Source organism: Otolemur garnettii, unplaced genomic scaffold (assembly GCF_000181295.1).
Source record: "Otolemur garnettii isolate 467f Iridium unplaced genomic scaffold, OtoGar3 scaffold00145, whole genome shotgun sequence".
NCBI classification, from domain to species: Eukaryota; Metazoa; Chordata; class Mammalia; order Primates; family Galagidae; genus Otolemur; species Otolemur garnettii.
This window is the reverse complement of record NW_003852540.1, coordinates 2,892,823-2,919,327: the sequence shown is the minus strand read 5'-3', so window position 1 is coordinate 2,919,327 and position 26,505 is coordinate 2,892,823. Positions and strand designations below refer to the sequence as shown.

Sequence of the window (26,505 nt, the reverse complement as noted above, 5' to 3'; positions counted from 1 at the left end):
CCTGACACTGGGTACTGTGATTTGGGCTGTGGGGACAGCCTTGAGCTTGGGGAGAGAAAACCAGTGCTGACCAGCCCATTCCCACCACGCTTTCCCTCTTGACCCTGGCAGGGCCTTTCCTTGGCCTGGCTCCGAGCTGCCTCCTCACCCAGGCTGGCAGGCTGGCTGCATGCCAGGGCCGGGCTACGTCATCAGCCGGGGTGGGAGGGGAGAGAGCCGACTCTTGAGAGCCTGGTGGCCTCCTGGGCTGAGGAGAGGTGAAACCAGGGCATCTCCATGTAGAGAGGAGGTGCAGATGTGGAGCCTGTCCCAAAGCCTGGGAGAACTTGCAGAAAACCTAGATGTTCTCATAGTTTAGGTCTCACTCAGGTTGGCTGGAGGTGTGGACGCCACCCAGAGCCTAGATGGGCCCCCACTTTCCATTTCCAGCCTGGTCCCCGGAGTTCTGTGAGTTCAAGCCTTACCCAGACTGGCTGAACCTGTGTGTGGGGCCCGGGCTCCCAAATGTTAGTCTACCAGTTGCACAGAATCTCTCAGGAGCTCAGAACTCCCAATTCATTAGGTTTGGGATGGAGCCTGTGCAATTGGTATTTCTTTTTTCTTTTTTATTTTATTTTATTTTATTTTATTTTATTTTGAGATAGAGCCTCAAGCTATCCCCCTGGGTAGAGTTCTGTGGCATCACAGCTCACAGCAACCTCCAACTCCTGGGCTCAAGCGAGTCTCCTGCCTCTGCCTCCCAAGTAGCTGGGACCACAGGTGCCTGCCACAATGCCTGGGTATTTTTTTTTTCTTTTGATTGCAGTTGTCATTGTTGTTTGGCGGGCCCGGGCTGGATTTGAACCTGCCACCTTAGGTATATGTGGCTGGCACCTTAGCCAATTGAGCCACAGGCGCTGAGCTGGTATTTCTTTTTTAAATACATGAGACAATTCTAATGCATGGCCAGCTTGGGAGTGAGAGTAGTGGAGAGAGAACCTCAGAGTTGGGCTGGGAGAGGTTTAGATTCTCTGTTCCTCTTAGTGGCTAGTCACCTGCATGACTTGGCAGGACTCTCTCAGTGTCTGTGGGTATCTGTTTTCTCATAAGGGGTAATAATTCTTATTGTGTTTTCTCTGTAGTATTAGCACCACAATCAAGTGAGGTAATGAGATGACATCTCCCAGGCACTTGTGTTGCATTGTAATTAGGGTCCCAGGCTGCTCCCCAGTTCTATCTAGTTGTTTTGCCAAACTTGCTTCTGGCCTCCAGGAACACAGATGAGAGGATGCCCATGGCTCTGCACTGCCCAGCCCCACTTCTCAGGGCCTGTGCTGGTGATTCTCACAGGAGTGTTTTATTTGCATTCTGGGAAGGGGAAAAGGGAGAGGGTGAGTAGATTAACATGAGAAGTGTGGCACTCCTAGGGGCAGCGCCCATCTCTTCCGCCCTGGGCCCACACTATGACTGTTTCATTCAGGTTTCTGTCACCGCACGGGAAGATGTGCCTGCCTTTGGCCCACCTCTGCCCAGCCCCCCTGTTTTCCAGAAGGTGAGACACTCTTCTTTCTCCTCCTGTCACACCCAAGATCCCAAGTTTCAATACTTGGGTAGCAGTGGCTGGGGTCCGCTGGGAATGTTAAGGAGATGCTTTTGCAGGCCTGCAGTGGTTTTCAGTCTTCCTAATGCTGCGATCCTTTAATACAGTTCCTCCTGTTGTGGTGACTCCCAACCATAAAATTATTTTTGTTGCTACTTCATAACTGTAATTTTCCTAGTGTTATGAATTGTAATGTAAATATCTGACATGCAGGATGTATTTAGGCGACCCCTGTGAAAGTGTGGTTCGATCCTGAAAGGGGTTGTGACCCACAGGTTGAGAACTGCTGCTTTGGGGGAATCTGCTTAGTCAGAGTCTCTCCTACCCCTCCTTAGGCACCAGTGTGGCTCAGCAAAGGGCCATTTGTTGAGTCATTTGTTGCTGGGGTTGCTTCTCTGCCAAAAGAAAGGTTTTTATCCCATGCTCTAAACCCAGGAACTTTGGTTTGGGCAAGAAGTGCATTCAGATAGGGAACTAGCCAGGGAAGCTGGTTTCCATGCTGCCATGTTCCCAGGTGGGCTTGGCCTGGGCTAGAAATGATTAAATGTCAGAAGGGGCCTTTCAGGGGCTCTCCCCAGAGCCCCCAATTCTATCCACCTGTTAGTATGGCTGAAACCCTTTTGTCAGCAGCTGAGGGTGGGAGAGTTCTGGACTATTTCGTCTGTTCCAGGGCCCGGAGTTCAGGGAGTTTCTGCTCACCAAGCTCACCAATGCAGAGAATGCTTGCTGCAAGTCGGACAAGTTTGCAAAGCTGGAGGTGAGTGTGTTGTTGCTGAAGGTTTTTCTTCTGCTCTCCTGGACACCTATTAAGCAGCCTCTCAGACCTACATTCTTGAGAGCTGTCCAAGATGGAAGTACTGGGCTTGCCCCTCTCAGCCCTCAGCTCTGTGTTGATGCAGAGATTCTTTCTTCTTGTTCCCGGAGTTGCAGGGATAAGTGAGACAGTTTCTATCCTTGGAGAGCTCACAGGCTGGTGGGAGGGGCCATTACTAAACAGACAATTGTAGCATGGCGTGCCAGCACTGCTGGAGGACTGACTGCTTCTACCTGTGGGGGGCTGAGAGTGTGTTCAGGGAAGGCTTCCAGAAGGAGGTGACTCATAAGTTGCTGAATATTGATATCTGATGAGCCTTTTGGCAGGAGGAAAGAGTGGGGAGGGTTATTCCAGCATGGGAAACAGCATGAGGAAAGGCCAGGCTAGGCAGATCCTGACATCTTGAGGGAGCTTAAGAGAGAGATTCACAGGGGTTTCAATGGGGGGAGACTAGGTTGTGTTAAATAAAGAAGTGCTTTGAGCTAGAGGTGATGAGGTGCTAATAAAGTTCTTAGGCAGAGGAATGACATGTTTGATATGGATATTAAAGGGATTCTTCTGACAGTGGTGGGAGGATGGATGGAAGGGGAGAAGGTGGAGGCAGGGTGCCAGTTAGAAGTTATTAATAGGAGTCCAGGGGAGATGATGAAGTCTTATATTGTACAGGAGGAAGCACTGCAGGTCAGAGTTGGGAAGACTGGACGGACTCCAGGGTGTAAGGGTAGAGGGGAGAATGAGACTGGAGGGCGACTTTTAGGCTTCTGACATGGCTCTTTGATGATGGGGGCATGACTGAGAGATAGTTCTGTTAGGACCTGCTGATCTAGGGTACTTGCAAAGGGGGCTGGTCCTGGTCTGTGTGAATAGTGCCGCTGGTTCTGACCCTGGATGAACATCTGGATGTAGAGGAGCAGGGGGCAGTTGGGCCATGGATGTGGCACATGGGCAGACATCTGCGCTGGGGGTCATTGATATAGAGCTGTGGGAGTAGTGGGATGGCCCAAGGAGAAAGGGCAAAGAGCTGAGAGCAGGTGGCTGGGCCTGGAGTCTTTTTTTTTGTAGAGACAGAATCTCACTTTTTTGCCCTTGGTAGAGTGCCATGGTGTCACACAACTCACAGCAACCTCCAACTCCTGGGCCTAGGCGGTCCTCTTGTCTCAGCCTCCCAAGTAGCTGGGACTACAGGCACCCCCCACAATGCCCAGCTATTTTTTTTGTTGCAGTTTGGCTGGAGCCAGGTTTGAGCCCACCACCCTCGGTATATGGAGCTGGCACCCTACCCACTGAGCCACAGGTGCCACCCGTGGAGCCTTTGTGAGTGTGAAGCTCAGCCTAGCCGAGTCCCCACTGTTGCCAGGATGAATTGGGGAGAATATCAGCCCTCAGGCCCAGTGTTGGATGCCCATGAGGTGAGGCACGTCTCTGCTCCCCACTCCAGCTCCTCCACTTTCTTTCCTCATCTTCCTGTCTAGGACCGGACAAGGGCTGCCCTCCTGGACAACCTTCATGATGAGCTGCATGCCCACACACAGGCCATGTTAGGACTGGGCCCAGAGGAGGACAAGTTTGAGAATGGGGGCCACGGAGGATTCCTGGAGTCTTTCAAGGTAGGGGCACAAGTGTGACTAGGGGTTGCTGTGGGAGGGAGAGGTGGGACAAGGAAAGGAACTGGTCTAAGGTCCATGGAGTCCCAACCCAGATCCCATATGCCAGCCAGAGGTAACAGGACCAGTATGGGCATTGCACGTGTTTGCAAAGGGCAGGGGACCCAGGAAATGTGTGAGGTTGGAACAGCCAGCTGTGTCTCCAGCTTTCTCCACATCCTTCCTTGATCAGTTGGTCTCTGCTGGGCCCAGGAGTCTGATAAGCAGGGACAGGCAAAGCCTCAGCTCCAGGAGAGGAGTCACAGAAAACGAAGAACTTTGTGGCTTTTGTCTGCTTCCTCCTGTGATCGGGGAGCCCTGGGGAGAGCAAAGACACAAGCCTTAGTGGTTTTCTGTAGCTGGTGTGGGTCCTGCGATGACCCTTTCCAGCTGGGCAGAGAAGATGGAGTTTACAGGCATGTCTGTCTGGGCTTTGCAAAAGGAAGAAGTCTGTAACCAGAATGAGCTGCTAAAGGAAGCAGTGAGCTCCCTTGCTGGAAGTATTCAAGTATGGAATACTGCTAAGTGCTTGTTGGTCTTCAGAAGACTCACATCCAGCATCTGCTTTGGGCCGGGCTGTAATCCTGTGTGGTTTGGCTAAATGGTTTTTGTTATTTCCATTAACACATGGGGGACAGGCTGAGAGGGGCCACAGGACTGTTTAAGACCTTACTACTTAGAGGTAGGGCCTTGTTTCAAACCTAGGTCTTCTGACTCTTAGGTCTAAATTCTGTTGGATTGCCCATCAGAGAATACTTTATAAACCTCCCGTTTGCAGGACAGGGTTAGAGTTGTATTCAAATCCTAGCTCTGTTTGATCCTGGGCTTTAACTTTAAAGTCTCTAAGTTACAGTAGTTTGTCAACAACAGAGGAATGATAATTGTTGTCATGAGAATTCATTGAAATACTGTCTGCAAAAGTACATATTGCTGGTAAATGCTCAAAGGTTATCTGATATTATTGTTGTATAAAGTGAAAGCTTCACACACACTGTCCCATTTTAAATCTCACCACTGTCCTCAGTGCCCTGTGGGGAAAGCTCTTATTATGGGTATAATAATTGATACTCAGTTTTATTAACTATGGATGTGGTTTCTCATGTAAGGAAACTACCATGCAAAGAGACAAAATAATTTGTCCCAAGTTACCCAGTTGAATCCAGATCTACTAGATTCCAGACTCTGTGCTCTTAGCGCCCATGTGCTACTGCCTCCTGGTTTCTGACTCATTTAAGATTCCACCCACACTAGCCCAGACCTGGGCAGGCCTGAGGTCAGTCCTTCATCGCCTGGCTGGACCGCAGAGAGCAGGGCATGGCTCTGCTGCCCCTACTTGGGGCCAGCTGTTGAGATTCCTCCCAGGGGTGGGAAAAGGAGTTGAGCTGCTTCTCCAGGCTTGTGGGAAATTCCTGGGGCATCTGTTTTAGTCCTGATGGACAGTGGCAGCCAGGGTGAAACAGGAGGAACTAAGAAATAAAGATGGAAGAGGGGTGGAAGAGGGATGGAAGAGAAGAGGAACAGGAGACAAAAGAGGGAACCAGGTCTGATAGACGAGCCAAGAGGGGGTGAATGTGAGATGTGGTCAAGAGGAAAACAGGATTGGGTCTGGGAAGGGCAGATGAGCAGGGCCATGTAAAGACCTTCCTGGCCTCTAAACACAACTGGGCACTCTGCCCCTGCTGATTTCAAGTGTAGGAAAATGTTCAGCATCCCACAGTAAATGTACTTGACATGAAACTCTAAGAGTTGAGCTACAATTGACTAGCTGACGTAATGTTGTTCAGTAGACCCTCCATAGTTGACCTCTTCCCTGCATAGTTGACCACCTCCTTCAACTGACCTAATTTTCATAGACCAGATGTGCACCACATGTATGTATCAGTACAGGAGGCCCGGTTCCTTATGCTGACTATTTCTGTATGTTGACCAGTTTGAGAGGTTCTACTGTGTTTTGTAGGTGTTTAGTGGAGCTTTTGTTGTTTTAAGTTTTTCAGGTTTCTTTCAGTATTTTGGAATTAATTATTGCTTTTTCAGGTTTGAAGTATTTTTATATCCTGGTGAAGCTGGTAGGCTCTGGAAACTCTGCCCATGGCAATCAATAGGGAAGAGAGTTGCAGGTCCAAAGGAGAGTGGCCTGAGGCCATTTTGTTCAGCAGGAGTAGTAGTTGATCTGTGTTTGACTGTAGGGGGTATGACATAGTCAGAGGGGTTTCCAAAACAGGAGACTCTTTGAGACTTTATCATGACTCATCTTTGATCCAGTTATTCTAGGGGATTCTTCCCAACCCTTAAATCCTTTAAAACCGTGGGTTGATGAAAGCTCTGCTTTTCCATCCTGCTTTCACCATCTGCAAGGCAGTGCCATGGGTGAGGGAGGGCACTGTCATAGTCAGCCACACAGAGTGAGCCTTCAGAACTCTGACAGTTGTGATCAGCTTTTCGTCCTGCCATCAGGGGAACATGAGCTTTTTTTCCCCTGTCCCCGTCATCACAGCCCTCCCTTCTTCCAAGCACAGAGGCCTGAGTTTAGGGGAGGCCAGTTGGGAAGATGCTTACGCCACACCTGTGGCCAGGCCAGAGTGTCTGGCCCAGCTCAGGAAACCAACTTTAGTATTTCTCCTTGGGCATTTTGGGTGGTGCTGTGGTGTTAGCATTCTTGGGATTCTTTGTGGGGTTCACCCACACCTCCACGGAGTCCTTTTTAATAGAACTGGTATCTCAAATGATTTCAGGAAGAAAAGTGGTGTGTTTTATCTCCTTCCTGTCAAAGTTCTCATCTCACAGGAGATGAGAAACTGAGAGAGAGTCCTCAGAGCTGAAAGCGATCCTGCCGGGCATCCCCTCACCTCTTCCCAAAGCATGCGACCTTCTGCCTGTCTCCGAAGGAGCAGACCCACCGTTGCCCTAGGCTGTGCCACCCTGCATTTCACACAGCTCAGAGCAGCTCGTCACCTCTTGCTTCAGTTCTCCTGGTTGTACTGGAAGTTTTTCTTCCACAAAGACACAGAACAGTTGGTTTATGGACATCTAGACCTACTTTCAGACTGAGCTGCTTGGGGAGATATTCTCAGGACTCTGCTAGTTCTACAAATACTTTTAAAGTTTGCATTTTCACTTAGATGATCTAAAAAGAATTTCCAATTATAAAGACTAGGATTTTGCAGTGATAACCCCCAATTACAATATGTTTCTCTGGAATCAATAGGTAGGATATGAAATCGGTGCTGCAGATATGGTCCATGGGCCCACTGGTGTTGGGGGTATGTGGATGTATTCTTGGGAGTCTTGCAAGAGCATTTTTCTTTTTCTTTCTTTCTTTTTTCTTTTTTCTTTTTTTTTTTTTTGCAGTTTTGGCGGGGGCTGGGTTTGAACCTGCCACCTCCTGCATATGGGGCCAGCGCCCTACTCCTTTGAGCCACAGGTGCTGCCCCCATAGCATTTTTCTTTACGAGGGAGCTGTGCATTACTCACCTCAGCAAGAGACTAAGTCAGCTCTGCTGTTGATGAGGTTTTTAATAGTCTCTTATGCTGTGAAAAGCAATAGTGACAATACTTGACATATCCACATAAGGACAAAAGCACATGTGTGCTACATTTTGAGAAACATCAGGGTAGCCCAGCCCTCCACTGACCTCATGATCGAGAAGTGGATGTAAGACCAGGGAGAAGAAGGCCACTCACCTAGGGAATGTTCAGGTTAATTTCTCCCAGCCTTTGAGGGACTGTGGTAGTTAATGCATTGGTCTGACCTGACCCCTAGTGGCAGGAGAGACTGCAGAGATCCCAGGAAAGTCTTTGTGGCTCCAAGGTACTTACTTACAGGCAGGGGCAGCCCAGGCAGTGTCAGAGATGGTGGTTGGAGCCCAGCAGGGGCTCAGGCAGAATCCTTGCCTGTCTCCTATTCCCTGAGACAGAAAGTTGTGGTGTCAAGGTGGCCACACTGCCTTACAGGGCCACTGAGAGAGAGCTGATCTTACTCTTGGCCTATTCAACCCATCGGTTGGAGCTGTGGTCTGTCAGAGTGGAAAGTCAGCCTCTGTCCTGTATTTGCCCTGCTAGAGGAACAGAAGACCCCATGCTGGACCTCAAAGTGCTCCCTGATTAGAAGCCATCTCACAGGCAAGAAATTAGTATCATTTATGAGGGCTTCACCTCTCTCACCTGGCTCTGATAAGCATGTCCCCCCGGGGGCTCATCTCCTTGTTTTAAGTCCCATGAGTTTGTTAAATTGAAATAACTCACCAAACCCACTTGTAAGGAAGTGAGGGGCGTTGTTGGCAGGGAAGGGAATCGCTCCCTTTATCAAACTAACTGGTTGTTCAAACCCCCACTTGAGACAAGGTGACGTCAGCAGGTAGTGAGAAAGCAACACGGCCTCTCCACTGCCCCCAAGGAGAGCACCCCACTCCACTGCTCAAAGGAAAACAGTGGGGTGTGCTGTGGGTGGTTAGCTAGGAGGGCTGCAGACTCAGAGGGCAGCAAGGGACAGTCATGGGAAATGACGGCTCTAAGACTCCCAGGTCTAGCAATGGTTAAGATTTCAGCTTGGCATGCAGAAGAACTTTGTAAAGGTCAGGCTGTCCACTGTCAGAACAAGGCAGCCTTGAAAGCAGGAGCTGTCTGTCCCTGGGGACTCGGAGGAAGGGAGGTAAGCTAGGCCAGGGAGGTTCAGGGACTGAGTGGGGGACTGTCCAGGCAGTGTCTGGAGACCTCCTCATGCTGGTGCAAAGCCTTCCTATGCCTGTCCTCTCTCCTGCCCCCTTCCCTACCACTGCCCGCCTTTCCTTTCTTGGCCTTGGCTGACTCATCTGCCTGATGTCAGAAGCCCTGTGCTTCTCTGTCCAATTCTGTGTCGAAGTGAAACAAGAAATACTTCACTCTGAATCCCTGGGCAGTTTCATCCATATTGAGGCCTACTGTAGGGCTGAGAAGTAGCTGTCATTTTTTTCGCCTTCCTTCCCTAAGAGTGAGGCAGGAGAGCTGACCCTGAGCAGGCAGGTCTCATTCTGGTGTTGGACACACCTTGTCTCATGTCAGCCTTATGGCCATCACCACGCTGTGCAAGAGCCTGCATCTCTGGTTCACACACCAAGCTATGGGAAGAGACAAGTTTGAACCCCTTCCTGTTGTAGCAGCTACTGCCCTGCACGTCCCCGGAATTCCTGTCAGCCCATTGTCCCCTCACACTTACCTCGCTGGCCTGACAGAGCACCAATACTCTATTTGAGGAGCTGGCGTCTTCCCTGATTTTAGCCTCTGAAATATTTTTTAATTTTATTTTTTGGTGGGGGCCCTGAAAATTCCTGGATTCTAGTCATCTTTAGTTTGTCAGCCAGTTGAATTATATTTTCAATCTGAATTGTTTTGGGGGGTAGAGGGACACTTTTATCTGCAGCCCAGGGCCCTGGGTTTGGATCCTGGTTCCATCTCTTATCTGTTAGGTAGCCTCCTGACAGCCATTTACCTTTCAAGACTTCTTTCTTTCTTTCCTTTCTTTTCTTTCTTTCTTTTTGTCTTACTTTGTCACCCTCGATAGAGTGCCGTGGCATCATAGCTCACAGCAACATTAAACTCTTGGGCTCAAGTGATTCTCTTGCCTAGTAGCTGGGACTACAGGCCCCTGCCACAATGCCCAGTTTTTTTTTTTGTTTGTTTGTTTGTTTAGCAGGCCTGGGCCAGTTTGAACCCACCAGCCCTGGAGCATGTGGCTGGTGCCCTAACCACTGAGCTATGGGCACCCAGCCCTTTCAAGACCTTTTCTATCCAAAATGCCTGTCCTCTCTGCATCTCAGAGTTGTAAGGATTCAACACGCTCATGCATGTGAAGCTTATTAGATTAGATACTGTCACACAGGGCTTATAGCCACATTGAATCCTTTATAGGAAAGAGGCAGTGAGGAGTATGGTCGTGGGACACTTAGTGGTGGGGGTTATGATCTGAGAAGTGTGTTGTTAGGAGATTTCATTGTTGAGTGGACATTGTGGACTGTACTTACAGGAACCTGGATGGCATAGCCTACTCACACCCAGGCTATGTGGTGTGGCCTCTTGCTCTGGGCTACACACCTGTCCTGCATGTCACTGTGCTCAATGCTGTAGGCAGTTGTAGCACAGTGGTGAGTATCTGTGTACCTAAACATACCTAAACATATCTAAAGGTACAGTCAAAATATGGTATTATAATCTTATGTGATCATTGTCCTATACGCAGTTCTTTGTTGACCAGAATGCCGTGAGGTGGTGCATAACTGTATATCAGAATGTAAGTGATTAGTTTGAAATGTCATTGTTGTTGATGTGGTGGCAAGGCATGAGGGCACTGGAGGGATGCAAAGATGCTGATATTTATGCAGCACCCAACTCATTCAGGGAATCTTGCTGCTCCAGGGGTAGCTCAGTGTGCTGCCACACCAGCCCTGCCCTTGACCAGCCAAAGGGCATGTGACTGTATGATGCTTGGGCAATGGAGTGAATAGAACGTGTTGGCCGCTCTTACCATGTCACAGGAAAATCATTGTTAGGAGACTCTGCTCTGTGGTCTTGAGAGGGAGCAAGGGCAGATGTCCCTCAAGAGACATCTTTCCAAAATGAACCAGGCTCTGCACCTGGTTCTCCACTATCTTCTCTGAGGAACTGTCTACAAAGGGCCAGTTATGCACCAGCTCACGGCGTTTTGGTCAACAAAGCTGTCCTGTCTACAAAGGCTCTTCCTTGAACATATGCCCCTGTCAGGAAAGAAAGGCAGGTAGGAAGGGGTCCTTTGCCATTCCCAAGCTTAGAGAATTCCTGGCCTAGAGAGATCCTAGGGAGACCTGTTCAGGTTGGGAGTGGTATTCACAGTGTTTTCTGGGGCCACCTTGCCATAGACTGAGCTCTTCCTTGGATGCCTCCAGGGAGGGAGGGGCCTTGTTCTTCCACATGAAACATCTGTAGTTTGGCCCACTGGGTGCATAAGCCAGTGCAGGATTATATGTGCAGGGCAATGAATCCAGAGAGGATGGTGTAGGACCCACACTTTAGTCCTTCTGCATCAGTTTTGTGAAGCTGGGGTTCCAAGAGGACCCTACCTCCACTGACCCACACCATGATGAAGAAAATCTATTAGCTCCGGTGGCAAGAAGACTTAGGTGGCTGATGGTCCAGTTGGTCGTTGGTATCTAGGGTCTTTCCATCTTTCCCCTCTGCCATCCCTGGCTTGTCAACGTTGCCCCTTGGGCTTAGCCCCTCATGTCCCCAAGGTGGCTGCTGTGATTTCAGGTGCAGACATGTCATACCTTTTGGGGGAGTCATTGAAGAAGCCTTCCCCAAAGCCCTTAGAGACATCCCTTCATGTTCCATTGGTCAGGGGAGGGGCCAGGTGACTGCCTTAGACAGATCACAACTTATTCCTGCATCTCATGAGGGAGGAGGAGACATTGCACCAGGCTGTGGCTCTGTCAGCAAGAGGATCAGGACCATGTGTCTCCTCTTTCAGTAGCCATCAGGCCTTGGGCTTGTGATGCACATGTGTCTTGAGCCCCCTGCAAGTGTGAGGGGCAGTGCCCTGTGAAGCTTGATGCACAGATGAGTAAGGGGTCCTCGCACGGTTTCAACAAAGGTAAATATATTCCAAGCTGCACTTTCAGATGACAGCAGAAAGGGTGGTCTAGGGTATAAGTATAGAAGAAAGCTTCTAGAAAAAGGGAGTCAACTTTCAGTCAGGTTTCTGACTGTTTAATCCCCACCATGATCCTGCACGAAACATGTAATTCCCACGTTACAGGTGAGGAAGTTGTAGCTTAGAGAGGCACATAAATTTGGGGAGCTCCAAGCCTCACTTCCCATACCTGTAAGATGAAGATCACAACCTTTGTCCACCCTGTAGGGGAGCTGTAGCCCTGACCCTTTGGACTCCCCTGGCTGGTACCCTGCCTCGCCTCCACCTATGCCCAGAGCATGGGACAGAATACAGGAGAATTCCCTGTAAACTGCAGTGGCGATGGCATGCGCCTCTGTGATCCTCTGTGTGCACGCACATCTGTGTGTGTGTATGTGTGCATACACACACGCAGAGGATTGCGTCTGTGGACCCTGTGGGGAGGGCAGGTTCATCAGGAGGGGCTGGGTGCTAACTCTCAGGTCCTTGTTCTCTCCCCACAGAGGGCTATCCGTGTGCGCAGCCACTCCATGGAGACCATGGTGGGCAGCCAGAAGAAATCACATGGTGGGGCCATCCCTGGCAGCCTCAGTGGGGGCATCTCTCACAACAGTGTGGAGGTCACCAAAACCACCTTCTCGGTGAGTGGCCGTAGGTCCTGGGGTACCACATGGGGCCCAGGGGGTCCTCCCCAGACCTATGGGGTGTATCTCCCCCAAGTCTTGGGCTAGGTGACAACCACAGGGCAAGCTGGATGGCAGAGGGAGACCAAGGCTGCTTGGGGAGTGACCCCAGCCCCTGCCCTCTGAGAGTGGTCCTTTGGAGCCTCCCTCCCCGATGGCCCCCCTGGGGTTGGCTCATAGGAGAATCCTTCTTATTTTATTTGCTGAATTTCTTCAACAACTGGGCCTGATCCTTGGGCCAACCCTACAAAATCATCCTGGGGAGTGTTTGGACCCTTGACAGCAGTAGCCACCCGCAACTTGATGTGCTCCAGGCACTGAACTAAGTCATCCATACAGGTGATCTCTCCTGTTCCGTGTAACGGCTGCCTGAGGTGGGTACTTATTCTCTAGTCCAAATTTTAGGAAAAGGAGGCCCAGAGTGATTAAGTAACTTGCTAAAGGTCACCCAGCTTAGCTTAAGAGCTGGGATTTGAATGCAGGTCTGCTTGATCCCAAGTCTATGCTCTTTATCCAGCTCCCAGGGAAGGGGAGGACCCTGCAGGTGTGTGATTTCAGGCCTAGCACAAGGGTCTGAGGAGGTGAGGGAGTCATAGAGCCTGTCCTTTTATAGCAGAGGCTTTGGATTTGTACAGACGAGGATTTTCTTTTCTTCTTCTTTCTTCAAATAGTAGCTTAGACCCACCATGATACTAATAATTAGTATTATAAATGGCCTTGCATAATTGATTTGCTAAATATTTTGATAGCTGTTATCTTTTTCCTCCCAGGAGGTCCATGAAGTGAGCAGAATAGGGCCATTATCACCATCCTGTGGTGATCTAGGGTTTCACCACATGCCTGTGGTTGCCTGGTTTGTGCATGGTAGAAGTTAGGGCCTGGGTTAGAAGCCTGGTGGGCTGTAAAGATGAGCTCTCGGCTCCCATCTGCCCCCACCCCGTGTGAGGCCAGGACACCTTCTCATCTGGCTTCCCTTATCTTGTACATGTAGATCTGACTCTGTGACTCTCATTTATGTTATTATTGTGACACCTGCCTGAGTCCATTTATCTGTGAGCAACAAATGGAGGGTCAGGGGCCCTGGGTTGCACCAGTGATTTGTTAAATGACCCTGACCTTGCCTCTTGGGTCTTCACTGTCCTCATCAGTCAAATGAGGTTGAACTAGGTCACTCCAGGGGTTCTCAGCTTGTGACCCCTGAATCATCCTGGCTTTCCCAATTTGTGGGGCTCCCCTTTTAGTGGCCTCGACCTCCAAGAATTCTGGTCTTTGGTAGATCATTACCTGAGGGCAGGGGCTTGGCTTAAGAATACAGAGAAAGAGGCTATGAGTTTCTTGAGCCTTGGGGTCTCAGCTCCTGTGACAGATCCCCATGGTCCCAGCTTTCTCTCTGTTTTCTGGGGTCTCCTCCAGACTGGGAGCCATTTGTAGACTCTAAGGGGGGATGTAAGGAAGGAGATCTGGGTTTAGGGTGGGAGCACTCATTCTGGTGATTTCATTGGCAGCCTCCGGTGGCAGTGGCAACAGCGAAGAACCAGTCACGGAGCCCCATCAAGCGGCGGTCAGGGCTCTTTCCTCGTCTACACACGGGCTCTGAAGGCCAGGGGGACAGCCGGACACGATGGTAACTCTTGGGGCTCCCTGCTCCAGCCTGACTGTGGGGTCTGTCAGATGCCCACTGGTGGGGAGACCTATGCTCAGCTTTGGAGATGGCTTCCTTTGCTTTGTGTTGGGAACACTCTAATTCTTCTCTTTCAGCTATTTTGAATTATACTTTACATTATTTTTAATTATAATTACCCTACTGTACTTTTGAACACTTGATGATCTTGTTTGCTCTAACTGTATTTTATACCTATTAAAATAGTGTACCTCTGCCCCTTCCATGACTCAGTAAGCATCAATCACTGTCTCCACGAGCCCTGTGCTTTCATTAATATCTCCCGTGTATGGAAGAGGACATGAAGTGTTTGTCTTTCCATGTCTGGCTTCTTTTCCTGAATATAAGGACCTCCAGTTTTGTCTATATTGCAGCAAATGACAGGAGTGCATTCTCTTTAGTAGCTGAATAATGTTCCATTGTGTGTATGTAACCCATTTTCTTCCTTCATTTGTCTGTTGATGGACACTTAGGCTGATTCCATAGCTCAGCTATTGTAAATAGTGCTGCAGTGAGCAGGGAGTACAGGTATCTCTTTGACATGACGTACGGATTTCAGTCCTTTGGATCTATGCTCAGCATAAATGCTGGATTATACGGTAGGTTCTATTTTTAATTTTTTATGGAACCACCATAGCTGCTGTACTAATTTACATTCCTACCAACAGTATATGAATATTCTCCTTTCTCTGCATCCTTGCCAGCATCTGTTATTTTTTGTCTTTTTGATAAAAGCCATTTTAACTGGAGTGAGATGATCTCTCTCTCTCTTTTTTTTTCTAGAGATGAGGTCTCATTCTATTGCCTAGGCTGGAGTGCAGTGGCCCAATCATAGCTCACTGCAGGTTTGAATTTCTGGGCTCAAGAGATCCTCTTGCCTCTGCCTCCTGAGTAGCTGGAACTACAGGTGCAAGCCACCACACCCAGCTAATTTTTCTTACTTTTGGAGAGACAGAGTCTTGCTATGTTGCCCAGGCTGGTCTCAAACTCCTGGCTTCAAGTGATCCTCCTGCCTTGGCTTCAGAAAGGGAAGGGAGTACAGGTGTGAGCCACTGTGTTTGGCTGAGACGATATCTCATTGTGATTTTCATTTGTATTTCCCTGATGAATTAGTGATGCTGGGCAATTTTTCATACAACTTGTAGACATTTACACATCTTCTGTGAAATGTGTATTCTTCAGATCTTTTGCCCATTTAAAAATTGGATTTTTTTTTGCTATTGAGTTGTTTGAGTTTCTTATATATTCTGGTTATTAATCCCTTGTTGGATGACGGTTTGCAGATATTTTCTCTCATTCTGCAGGTTGGCTCTTTATTTTGTTGATTGTTTTGTTTCCTATACAGAAACCTTTTTGCTTTAATCCTATTTGTTTTGCTTTTGTTGCCTGTGTTTTTAGGTGTTATCCCAAAAGTCTTTGTCCAGGCTAGAGTCCTGAATCATTTTCCCATTGTTTTCTTTTAGTAGTTTGATAGTTTTAGGTCTTGTATGTGAGTATCTAATACATTTTTTTTTTTTTTTTTGAGACAGAACCTCAAGCTGTCACCCTCGGTAGAGTGCTGTGGCGTCACAGCTCACAGCAACCTCAAATTCTTGGGCTTAAGTGATTCTCTTGCCTCAGCCTCCCAAGTAGCTGGGACTACAGGTGTCAGCCACAACGCCTGGCTATTTTTTGGTTATAGTTGTTATTGTTTGTTTGGCAGGCCTGGGCTGGATTCGAACCTGCCAGCTCTGGTGTATATGGCTGGCGCCTTAGCTGCTTGAGCGATAGGCACCGAGTCGAGTATCTAATACATTTTGATTTGATATTTACATTTGGTGAGATATAGGGATCTAGTTTCATTTTTCTGCATATGGTTTTATTCAGTTTTCCAGCATCACTTTATTGAAGAAACCGTCATTTCCCTGATGTATGTTCTCAGCACCTTGTCGTTTGGCTATAAGTGTATGGGTTTATTTCTGGGTTCTCTCTTCTGTTCCATTGGTCTCTTTGTCTGTTTTTATACCAATACTGTGCTGTTTTGGTTACTATCACCTTGTAATATATTTTGAAATCAGGCAACATGGTATCTTCAGCTTTAGTTTTTTGTTCAGGATTGCTTTGGCCATTTGGAATCTATTGTTGTTCCATATAGATTTTAGGATTGTCTATTTTTATCAAGTATGTCACTGATATTTTGATGGGGATTTCGTTGAATCTGTAGGTCACTTTGAGTATTATGGACATTTTAACAACATTAATTATTCCAACCTATGAGCATAGGCTATCTTTCCATTTTTTGGTGTCATCTTTAATTTTTTTCATCAGTGTTTTATGGTTTTGCTTATAGAGATTTTCACTTCTTTGGTTAAATTTATTCCTAGGTATCTTGAATTTTTTGTAGCTGTTATAAATTGCTTTCCTGATTTCTTTTTCAGTTTGTTCACTGTTGGTGTATATAGATGCTACTGATTTTTGTATATTGATTTTGTATCCTGCAACTTTACTGAATTTATCACTTCTAAAAGTTTGTTGGTGGAATCTATATGTTTTTCTAAGTAAACAAAGAATAATTTGACTTCTTCATTTTCATTTTGAATGCCTTTTATTTCTTTCTCTTGCCTAATTGCTCTGACCTAAAAGTAGGCGAAAGTGGGCATCCTTATCTTGTTCCAGATGGTAGAAAAAAGGCTTTCAATTTTTCTTTATTTAGTATGAGGTCAGCTGTGGGTTTGTCATATATGGCTTATTGTGTTGAGATATACCCAACTTCAATATCCAGTTTGTTGAGAGTTTTTATCATAAAGGATGTTGAATTTTGTTAAATACTTTTTTCACATCTATTGAAATAATTATATGGTTTTTGTCTTCAATTCTGTTAATATGTTATATCACATTTATTAATTTACATATGTCAAACCGTCCTTGCTTCCCTGGAATAAATCTACTTGATCATGGTGAATGAACTTATTTTTTAATCATAAGTTTTATTTTTAATATCTTTTCAAAAAAAATTTTTTTTTGAGACAGAGTCTCACTTTGTCACCCTCAGTAGAGTGCTGTGGCATCACAACTCACAGCAACCTCTACCTCTTGGGCTTAAGTGATTCTCTTGCCTCAGCCTCCCCAGTATCTGGGACTACAAGTGCCCATCACAATGCCTGGATTTTTTTTTTTTGTGTGTGTGTGTTGTTCTTGTTGCAGTTGTCATTGTGGTTTTAGCTGCCCAGGGCTGGGTTCGAACCTGCCACCCTTGGTATATGGAGCTGGCGTCCTACCCACTGAGCCACAGGTGCCACCCCCTATCTTTTCAAAATTAATACAATTAAACCAAATGTTAAAAGGGGAAAATAGTAATCCATAATTCTAACTTTTTAGGGTATTTCTTTCCAATCTTTTAAGGGAATTTCGCTTTTTTTTTTTTTTTTTTTTTACAATATCCACATACTTAGAAAACATATTAAGGGGGTATAAATGTTTTTGTTACAAAGGGGTAGTTTTTATAGTGCTTTAGTCAGGGCTGTAAGTGTCCTCATCACCTATATAGTGCTCACTGTACCTATTAGGTAGTTTTTGAATGATCTTTATAATGTATGGTTGAATCCTGTTTGCTGATATTTTGTTGAGGATTTTTGCATCTATGTTTATCAAGGATATTGCCCTGTAGTTTTCTTTTTTTGTTGTGTCCTTGTCTGGCTTTGATGCTTTCTCATTCTTTTAACTGGCGAGCACATTTGTTCTTTCTTTGGCAAGCAGCATTTATTGAGTGTCTGCCACGTGCTAGGTACAGCTCTGAGTGCTGAGACAAGTGCCACAAAAGATACAAACCTATCCTCTAGAAGCTTACAGTTTTATAAGGAAGAAGGAGGAGGAATTTGGTTAAGTTTGAGGTTTCCAAATCTTCTGTCTATAGCCCTGGGTGATGGCTCCATCTTCTGAGCTAGGCAGGTAGGACAGAGACAGGTTAAAGGAGGAGAAGAAAGAATGAAAAGCTGTTTGGAATCCGTGCATGGGAGTCTTCAGGGGTCGTGTCTGGAGATGTCCACCAGAGTGATCAGAACTGCAGGTTTTGAGTTTGGGAGAGAGGCCTTGGGGTTGAGGTGCTGGTTAAAGATGGGTTAATGATATGACCACCCAGACAAGGTATGTACAGCACCATGTTTAACAGCAAAGGGAGAAGGAAGAGCTGGTGAAGCTGGCTGGGAAGGAGAGCGGAGAGAGGAGGAGCACCTGGAAAAGAGAAATTCCAGGAGGGAGGACATTAGCATCAGATGTGCAGAGAACTCCAGTGAGGTGACCCACACCCCTGTGCGGTTGACAGGAGGCTATTAGGAACCTCATCCAAAGTGCATCAAGACACTTCACACTCCAGAATTGCTATAATCAAAAAGACAAATAATAACCAATGCCAGAGAGGATATAGAGAAATTAGAACCCTTGTTTATGTCTGGTAGGAAAGTAGGGTGGCTGCTTTGGGAAACAGTCTGGCAGTTCCTCAGAAGGTTAAACATAGAGTTACAATATGACATGGCAGTTCCACTCCTCGGTATATAACAAGGAAAAGAAAACAATTGTCCATGAAAATGAGTACACTAATAAAGCTAGTGTGCAGATGTTCATAGCAGCATTATTCATAATAGCCCAAACTGGAAAGAATCCAAATACCCATTGTTTGATGAATGGATAAATAAAATATGGTTTATCCTTAAAATGGAGTTTGGGGAGGGTAATAAAAAGTAGTGAAGTATTGATATGTGCTGCCACTTAGATGAAACGTGAAAATGCTATGCTAAGTGAAAGAAGCCAGGCACACAGACTATAACATATTGTATGATTCCATTTATATGAAATGTCTGGAATAGGCAAATCCACTGTGGTTGCTTAGGGATGGGTGGGGGGAGGGAGGAATGAGGAATGATCGCAAACTGGTCCAGGGCTGCTTTTAGGGGAGCCAAAAATGTTCTAAAATTGGATTGTGGTGATGGTTGCAGAACTCTGTGAATATATTAAAAAGCATATACATTGTACACTTTAAATAGGTGAGTTGTGTGGTATGTGGATTATAAAAAGCATTGAACTGTACACTTTAAATAGGTGAGTTGTGCGGTATGTGGATTATATCTCAATAATCCCATTGTTCAAAAAGTGCATTGAGGACAGGGCCATAACATCCCCATTAACACAGGGTAAAATGGTGGGCACCAGTATGAGGTCTTTGTTAAATTACAGGAGAAGGAAACTCATGAATGTCTGGGTTGAGGATAGCCCTCTGCTTCCTAGCACCCAGGGCTGCCTCGTCACAGGAGCCCAGGAGTTCATATTATAGTCCACCTGAAGGGTGTCCCCTGGGGCTCCAGAGAGAGCCACCTTCCTGGCATGTGTGGGAATCTGTGCTTATTGGGTTGTTCCCTGCTGTCGGGGTAGATGTCACAGCCATGCTCCATTCCTTGTGTGGCTCTGAGCTTTGCCAGGTGGATGACCAGCTTGAATGAGGCATAGACTTGGGCTGGAGGCCATGAAGCCGGGGCCCCTGCTTGTCATCTCTGGGCTTCATACATGAACCTAGAATAGCCCTGCTCTAGGGAGTGGAAAGCCCTGCTATGTGCTGTAGTTTTAGGGCACTTGGGTGGGAAGGAAGTCCCAGCAGCTGGCTTTGGTGGGGCACTCTGAGCCCACAGTGCTGAGAGCTATAGCAAAGGCTTCACCCTGGGCTTGGACTTGGGATAGGGGTTTGGGGACTGACTCCATAGCCTGGCCTCACTCCTATGTATTCCCTCAGTGACAGCACATCCAGCACCCCCAAGACTCCAGATGGAGGACACTCTTCTCAGGAGATAAAGTCTGAGACTTCATCCAACCCCAGCTCTCCTGAAATCTGCCCTAACAAAGAGAAGTAAGTATGGGTGAGGGGAAGCATGGCTTGAGCCGTTTGGAGCCATTGGGAGCACAGAACATGCTATCTGCCTCCAGGCAAGCTGAGAGTGACCATCTCTTGCCTCTGGAACCCTCTGGAACATAGAGGCCAGAAGGCAGGAGCACAGGGAGTCACCAGTGGGCAAGCTCAGCACTCCCCTGGGGCTACTCTCCTTGGTTCCAGAGAGGGCACGTGGGTGGAGGGCCCTCAGGATGTGACCAGGCCTTGCCTCGCTTCCTGTTCCCTGCAGGCCCTTCATAAAGTTGAAGGAGAATGGTCGAGCCAACATCTCCCGCTCCTCCTCCAGCACCAGTAGCTTCAGCAGCACTGCAGGGGAGGGCGAGGCCACAGAGGAGGGTGACAGTGGGGTAGGTTTGTGTGTCCAGCCTGGGACGGGCCCCTGTACATTAGAACAACTGCTGTGGGTGGATCTGGGCTTCAGTCTGTGGATAAAAAAGGAAGAGCAGGCAGGAGTGGTGCCCTGTTGGCCAAGCCATCACGACCCTTGGAAGTAGTGGCTGAAGGGGATCTCACTCAGAGTGCTGTAACAGCAATGGCAGAGGGCCAGGGCCAGACTGAGTAGTGTTCTCACTGTGGGGTTCCTGACTGTACGGTGAGGAGGGGCCAGAGTCAAGGTTGAAGGTAGCAGGAAGGAAAGAGCAGGTCTATGCAGGGGATGGGAGACAGTGGCCATCCTAGGCTTGGTGGGGGTCACCCTGTGGGGTTGCTGAGGGTGGGCTGGCCTTGTTCACCCGGCCTCTCTCCCCAGAGCAGCCAGCCATCTACAACCTCGCCCTTCAAGCAGGAGGTGTTTGTCTACAGCCCGTCCCCGAGCAGCGAGAGCCCCAGCCTGGGGGCAGTGGCCACCCCTGTCATCATGAGCCGGAGTCCCACGGGTCAGTGGCATCTGGAGGGATGCACAATGTAGCTGGGAAGGCAGGCCTGTGCCCTGACCAGTGTTCATGGGGCTTGTGCCCCAGGCATGCTGAATTGGCACTTTTCACTCCTTCTCCAAGGTGTTGGGCCCTTAGCTGTGCTCGCTCACTTTGTCTACTGGTCAGCCTTAAGAGGCCTGTGTTCATACCCTCTCCTCGTGTGTGGGAAATCCGAGGCTCTGGGACTCGAATGGTTTGCCAGAGATCCCATCGGGGAGGATTCAGGACTGAGTGGTTGGGAAGCTGAGCGCTTTCTGCTGATTCCTCTGCCCACCCCAGTTGTGGCAATGCTCCTGACCATACGAGTGTGAGGGGTGAGAGTGCTGTTGGCAGGGGTGGGGAGGTGTGGGATGGCCCGGAGGAGAGGAAGAGCCCAGTGTTCTGGAGCTGCCTGCGGTTCAGTGCAGTGGGAATTCCCAGATGGCAGGCCTGAGAGAAGAGTGAGAGGTTAGAGCAAGGACAGGCCAGAGGCCCCCTGGGTACCCTGGCGAAGATTTTGGTGTTCTCTTTTCTGGCAGCAAAACCTGCTGGAGGCTTGGAGGTCTTTGCAGGATCGTAAGCAAAGAAGCACTGTATGTAGTCGGGAGAGCCCATTTTGGTGGCTACAGCTGCTGAGTATAGAAAGTAGTGGGTAACAGCAGTGGGTGCAGACAGAGGTCACAGAGGGGTAGTGAGGAGTGACAGGGCCATGGGAGAAGGATGTTCCTTCAGGGGATGTCAGAGGGGTAAAACCTAGTGGGCTCAGGGGTTGAGGTTCAGAGTGAGCAGACAGATGTCTGGGCCTCTTGGGGTTCTGTGATCCCTGCGGTTGGACAGAGGAGGAGCCAGCTCTGGGGAGAGGGCAGGGGCTGGTGCCTGAGAGCCGTCTCCGTGGGCCTGGTGGCAGGCATTACGCGCAGGTGCCCATGGATTAGAGGTGTGGTCCCTGCCCTCCAGGAGACAGCATGACAGGGGGCAGGTGCAGGGCTCTGGAGTCTGGGTCTAGTCTTGGATCTGCATCCCTAGTGCTGTGATGTTAGGTAGGTCCCTGGGCCTTTCTGTGCCTCAGTTTCTCCAAGCAGAAATGAAGGGAAGGGAATAGTAGTAGATACCCCAGAGGATGGGTTGTGTGAAGATTAAGTGAGTTTATGCTTGTAAGAGATGTAGAACTGTTTACCTAAGTGTTTGTTAAATAACTGGAATAAAACAATATTGTAGTCAGTGGCTTTTAACTGGGGGCAGCCTTATTCCCCAGGGGACATTTGGCAATATCTGGAGACATTTTTGATTTTCATGATTACATGTGTGGGGTTGTTATTGGTATCAAGTGGGTGGAGGCCAAAGATACTGCTAAACAGCGTATGGGACAGGCCCCTTGCCCACCCCCTCAAAAAAATTATTGGGCCCAAAATGTCAGTAACTTGAGAAACTCTAAATGATGGAAACTCAGGAAAGGCCAGTAGACCTTCAGGGTAACTTCAGCCCAAGTGTTTCTGGGGTTCTCACAGTGAAGGGGTGTTGGCAAAAGGGAATGTACAAGGTCAGGGGAAAGGGGGAAGATCGTGGTTCTAAAGGCAATGGTCCTTCTTGTTAGTGCTTCCGTGTACGTGGGTCAGCTCATGCACTTCCTCTCGTACACCCGCTGTGGTTGGGCAGCTGTGGAAGTGGGTTCTAATCTTATCTACGGTATTGACAAGCATACCTCTCTGAGCCTCAGTTTCCTCATCTGTAAAATGGAGTAGGAATACAAATTCCCAGATTTTTTTTTACAAGACAATTTAATATTGAAGGAGTAAATGGAGGAATTTGTAACCAAGCCTGGCTCCTGCTTACTGTTAAATAAATATCAAAATAAATAAAGTTTTGAGTGAGGGAGGTTTAGAGAGTGTCTGCAAGTTGTAGAAGTCCACCCAGGGCAGACGGTGACCTTGAACAGGTCTGGTAATCTTGCCCAGTGCTTACTGTCTCACACAGTGGTGCTCCTTTCCACACAGCTTCCCTCCATGCAGAGTTTAACCCTGATGGGTTGCTCTTGGTCCCCAGTCCTCATGCAGTTATGCTGGGTACATGCAGGTTCAGGGTGGATTTGGAAGGGTCTAGAAACCTGCTTTAGACTGTTTGGTTTAGCCTGGAGAGAGGCAGGGTGGGGAGGAGGGAGGAGGCCTGAGAAGGCCTTTCATAATCTACCCTAATCTCAGATGGGTGATCATCAGTCATTACACACCTGGGCTTTCCCTGGCCAGAGGAGGATTGGCAGGGTCAATCATCATAGCCCTGGGTAGAACCCCTTCATTTGAAGCATCAAGAATTAACAGCTTCCGGGAGGATTTGCACTGAGCTGTGGATTCCTTTGGCCAGAGGAGAACCAGAAAGTCAAGTGGGCTCCTGCAGGTGGTGTAGTGGTGAATGTTTAGTGAGCTCCCTCACTAAACATACATAAACACACATGTGTGTGTACACATACATGTTTATTGTAAATTTTAGTGATAATAATGGATATGAAGCACACGGCTTTACAAATAGCGATAAAATATACATTTCCTACCGTGAATCCCATAGGTCCAATTGATTCTCACAAAATACTTTTGTCCTTATTTGCTTAATCTTTGTATTTGTTGCCAACTTAAGGTGGCAGATGACAAGTGTAATTCTGACATGAATGTGGATTGATATTATCATGTGTGTTAATGAGCACTTTCTATTAAGAGAATTTTTTTTTTTTTAGTCAGTGACATGAGCAACCTCTTTGCTGAATCAGATAATAGTTTTCAAATACTGGAAGAATATTTACTCAGGTTTTTTTGTGTGTGCTATTCATGGTGTGATGGGTACAGGTATAACACATTTTCAAGTATAATCTGCATGGTTATTTTCTCCAGTCTAGATACAAAACAACAAATCAAACGCTGAGTTATAGCATTTGCCAATTCTTGTGGTGTAAATTCTCCTATCATGGCTGATCCCAAGCTACTAGGTCATCACTGAACATGGCATTGGGAAGAGATGCACATCATTGGGTGCGGGTACAATTGGCGGATGGACCTAGATTACAATAATAACTAGCAAATGATGAATTTTGAGTATTTATTACCTTTGTTGAATATAAGTTAATTATGATCTTATATAACCTGATTTTTAAAAAGGCCTGTCTTTAACAGCCAACTCACAACAAAATTTACGAGTTGGCTCTGGCTCAAGTAGAGTACAGGTCAGTTCGGATACCTAGTCCCCACATGCAGGCCTAGTGACCTCTACCACTCCACCCTCTTTTCATGGGCATTCTTTTTTGTCTTAGATGCCAAAGGCAGAAACTCCCCGAGATCAAACCTGAAATTCCGCTTTGATAAGCTCAGCCATGCCAGCTCTGGTGCGGTAAGGATGGGGAAAGGGTTCCCATATTCCACATTCCACTGACCTCTAAATACCAGCCTTCTCTTCTGCAGGCTGGGGGAGGAAGGAGCCTCAGATATCCCATGAGGGGCCTCTTGAAGGAAGCAGGGGAAGGAGAGGTCTTTTTAGATCTGTCTCCACCTGGGGCAGGCCTCAGCCAGGAGGTGGCCAGCCAGTGGCCTTTGCCACACCTCCTGAGTTAGAGCTGCACCTATGAGCACAGCCACTCCCAGATATGAACTGTTGGCTCCTGGGGCTTGAGCCACGCCCCTTCTTAAGCTCATCAGATTGTTGGGAGCTGAGTGCACAGAAGCTGCAGTCGGAAGGGGTTATGTTGTTTTGTCATTTAAAACTCTTCTGTGGATTTTTTTGGAAACAGGGTCACTAATGTGAAGAAGGAGTCCTTCGCCTGTCCAAGGTGGGTTGAGTGAGTGTGTGTCCTGCTGTGGCCATCAGGGAAAAGTGTGTTCCTTTAGTCAAGTGACTAGAGACCTTGTAACCTAAGAGTAGCCAGAGAGATCCTACCAGCTGGGGGTAGGTCCAAACAGTTGCCTCATCCCTGAAGCCTCTTAGATGGCCTCTCAGATGGCCTGGATGCAGTAGGAAGGACTGTCCCACAGGATCAGACCAGACTCAGTAAGCTGGCCTTCCTCCTTCTCCTTCCACTGGAGGCAATCTGGATCCAGCAGGGAGAAGGGGCTGAAGCCCAGAGCTCACCTCCTTCCCTGGATGGAGCAGTCCTTCAACTTGCCCCTGTGTCCCTGCTCTCAGGCAGCTTCTCCCTCCTGTGTCTTTGGCCAAGGCTAGGTGCACCCTTCCTATAGACCAACAGATGCCCCTGGCCAGTCCACACTGTGAGGGGCTAACCTAAGGAAGCCTCTGCTCCTGGCCTCAGCCATGGGGATGGTGTGGTTTCAGCAAAACAGGCATGGGCCCAGCTCACCAGCATCAAAGTCTAAACTCCAGCTTGTGAAGTCACAAGAGACCTGTCCACATCCCCGATCCTCTCTCACATGGTGGCCCAGGAGTGTGAGTCACAGTTAGAACTGAGGGGAGGGGTACAGCGGAGCTCACTTTATGTTAAACCTATTTATGAAAAGATAGAAGACGAAACAGGAATGTGGACATCTACCTCCACCTCCCACTGTGTACTTCAGATGCCACTGTTTATACCCAGCCTTTTTGGTACCCTTGTATCCTGTGCCCGCTTCGTCCTGAGGTGTTCAGTGGGGCCCTGGCCCTGCGTGTGTACACTCCCCACTGTTCTGGCCTGTGGTCCGCCCTGCCTGTGTCTGTGCTCTCTCCTTCCTTTACTGAATGTCTGATCATCATCTCTTTCCTCTTTGTCTCCTCCAGGGATGCCCTGATTCTGTCCTGGAAAAGGCTCCTATTCTGGCAGTTTGGGGGTGCCATCCACTACTCTGACCGTGGCAGGCCTATTCCTCACTGGCCACCTGCCCACCAGGCCCGCTGTCTGCCCCAATATCCCAAACCAGCCACGGCCCTGCCCACCCCTCACCAGCACACCCTGTAGCACCTCCCCATGTCTGGACAAAGTTTCACCCCTCGAGGTGCCCCTGCTCCTGACCTCCTGATGTGACATATATCTGGGTCATTTGTCATCTTGTTTAGTCTGCAGAGGAAACAAGAATTGGGCCGTGGGGAATCTGGGTCCTGGGGGCTCCGCCAGAGAATGGGGAGCTGGTCTGCTTCTGAGACAGAGAGTGGGGAGATGGGACTCAGAGGCCAACAGCAGGACAGGGTGCCCTGGTGAGTAGCTGGCAGAGGCGGGCCCTGTCTGTCCTTAGTCACAGTATGGTGCTTTCCCTGGATGCAGCAGGCAGGAGGCTTTACTGGCTCCAGTGCATTCTATAGTGGAAGAGGGGCCACTTTCTAGGAGCCAAGATTCGTATCATTCCTAAGCCTGTCCTGATAAAAATTGGCTCTATTGCTCTCGTGTCTCTGGAGCTCTGAAACATTTTTCTGCTTCTGTGCTAAGAACTTCTCACCCATCTGCTGATATAGGCCTAGGACCGCCTCCATCCCTGTTGCTAGTGCATTGTGAGCGGGGCCCGGCCGCTGGATCTTGGAGACAGAGCTGGTGTGTCTGGGATGGGACACTATGTGTGTCCTTAACTGTGGTCAGAACTCTTTGTCCCATCTAATTTCAGCAAGGCTCCTGCTTGTCCTTGATGTGGGAGAAGCCCCATGGCAATCTCTTTCCTTTAGGCAGATGTTTTTTCCATAAAGGGGTGGGATTCTAGAAGTGAGAAGGAATTCAGGGAGAGCAAAT

At 48.2% G+C, this 26,505-nt stretch overlaps 1 protein-coding gene across 1 annotated transcript in view; it reads left to right on the top strand.

Annotated features, from left to right (window-relative positions):
- Positions 1 to 25,019, top strand: part of RAP1GAP2 (RAP1 GTPase activating protein 2) — a 151,883-nt gene extending 126,864 nt beyond the window's left edge. The window contains exons 14-23 of the mRNA XM_012810908.1: positions 1,460 to 1,531; positions 2,250 to 2,336; positions 3,866 to 4,000; positions 12,176 to 12,313; positions 13,861 to 13,979; positions 19,774 to 19,887; positions 20,159 to 20,276; positions 20,678 to 20,804; positions 24,118 to 24,194; positions 24,984 to 25,019. Coding sequence (XP_012666362.1) covers positions 1,460 to 1,531; positions 2,250 to 2,336; positions 3,866 to 4,000; positions 12,176 to 12,313; positions 13,861 to 13,979; positions 19,774 to 19,887; positions 20,159 to 20,276; positions 20,678 to 20,804; positions 24,118 to 24,194; positions 24,984 to 25,019 — 1,023 coding nt within the window. The remainder of the gene's footprint in view (positions 1 to 1,459; positions 1,532 to 2,249; positions 2,337 to 3,865; positions 4,001 to 12,175; positions 12,314 to 13,860; positions 13,980 to 19,773; positions 19,888 to 20,158; positions 20,277 to 20,677; positions 20,805 to 24,117; positions 24,195 to 24,983) is intronic.
- The last annotated feature ends 1,486 nt before the right edge of the window (positions 25,020 to 26,505 follow it).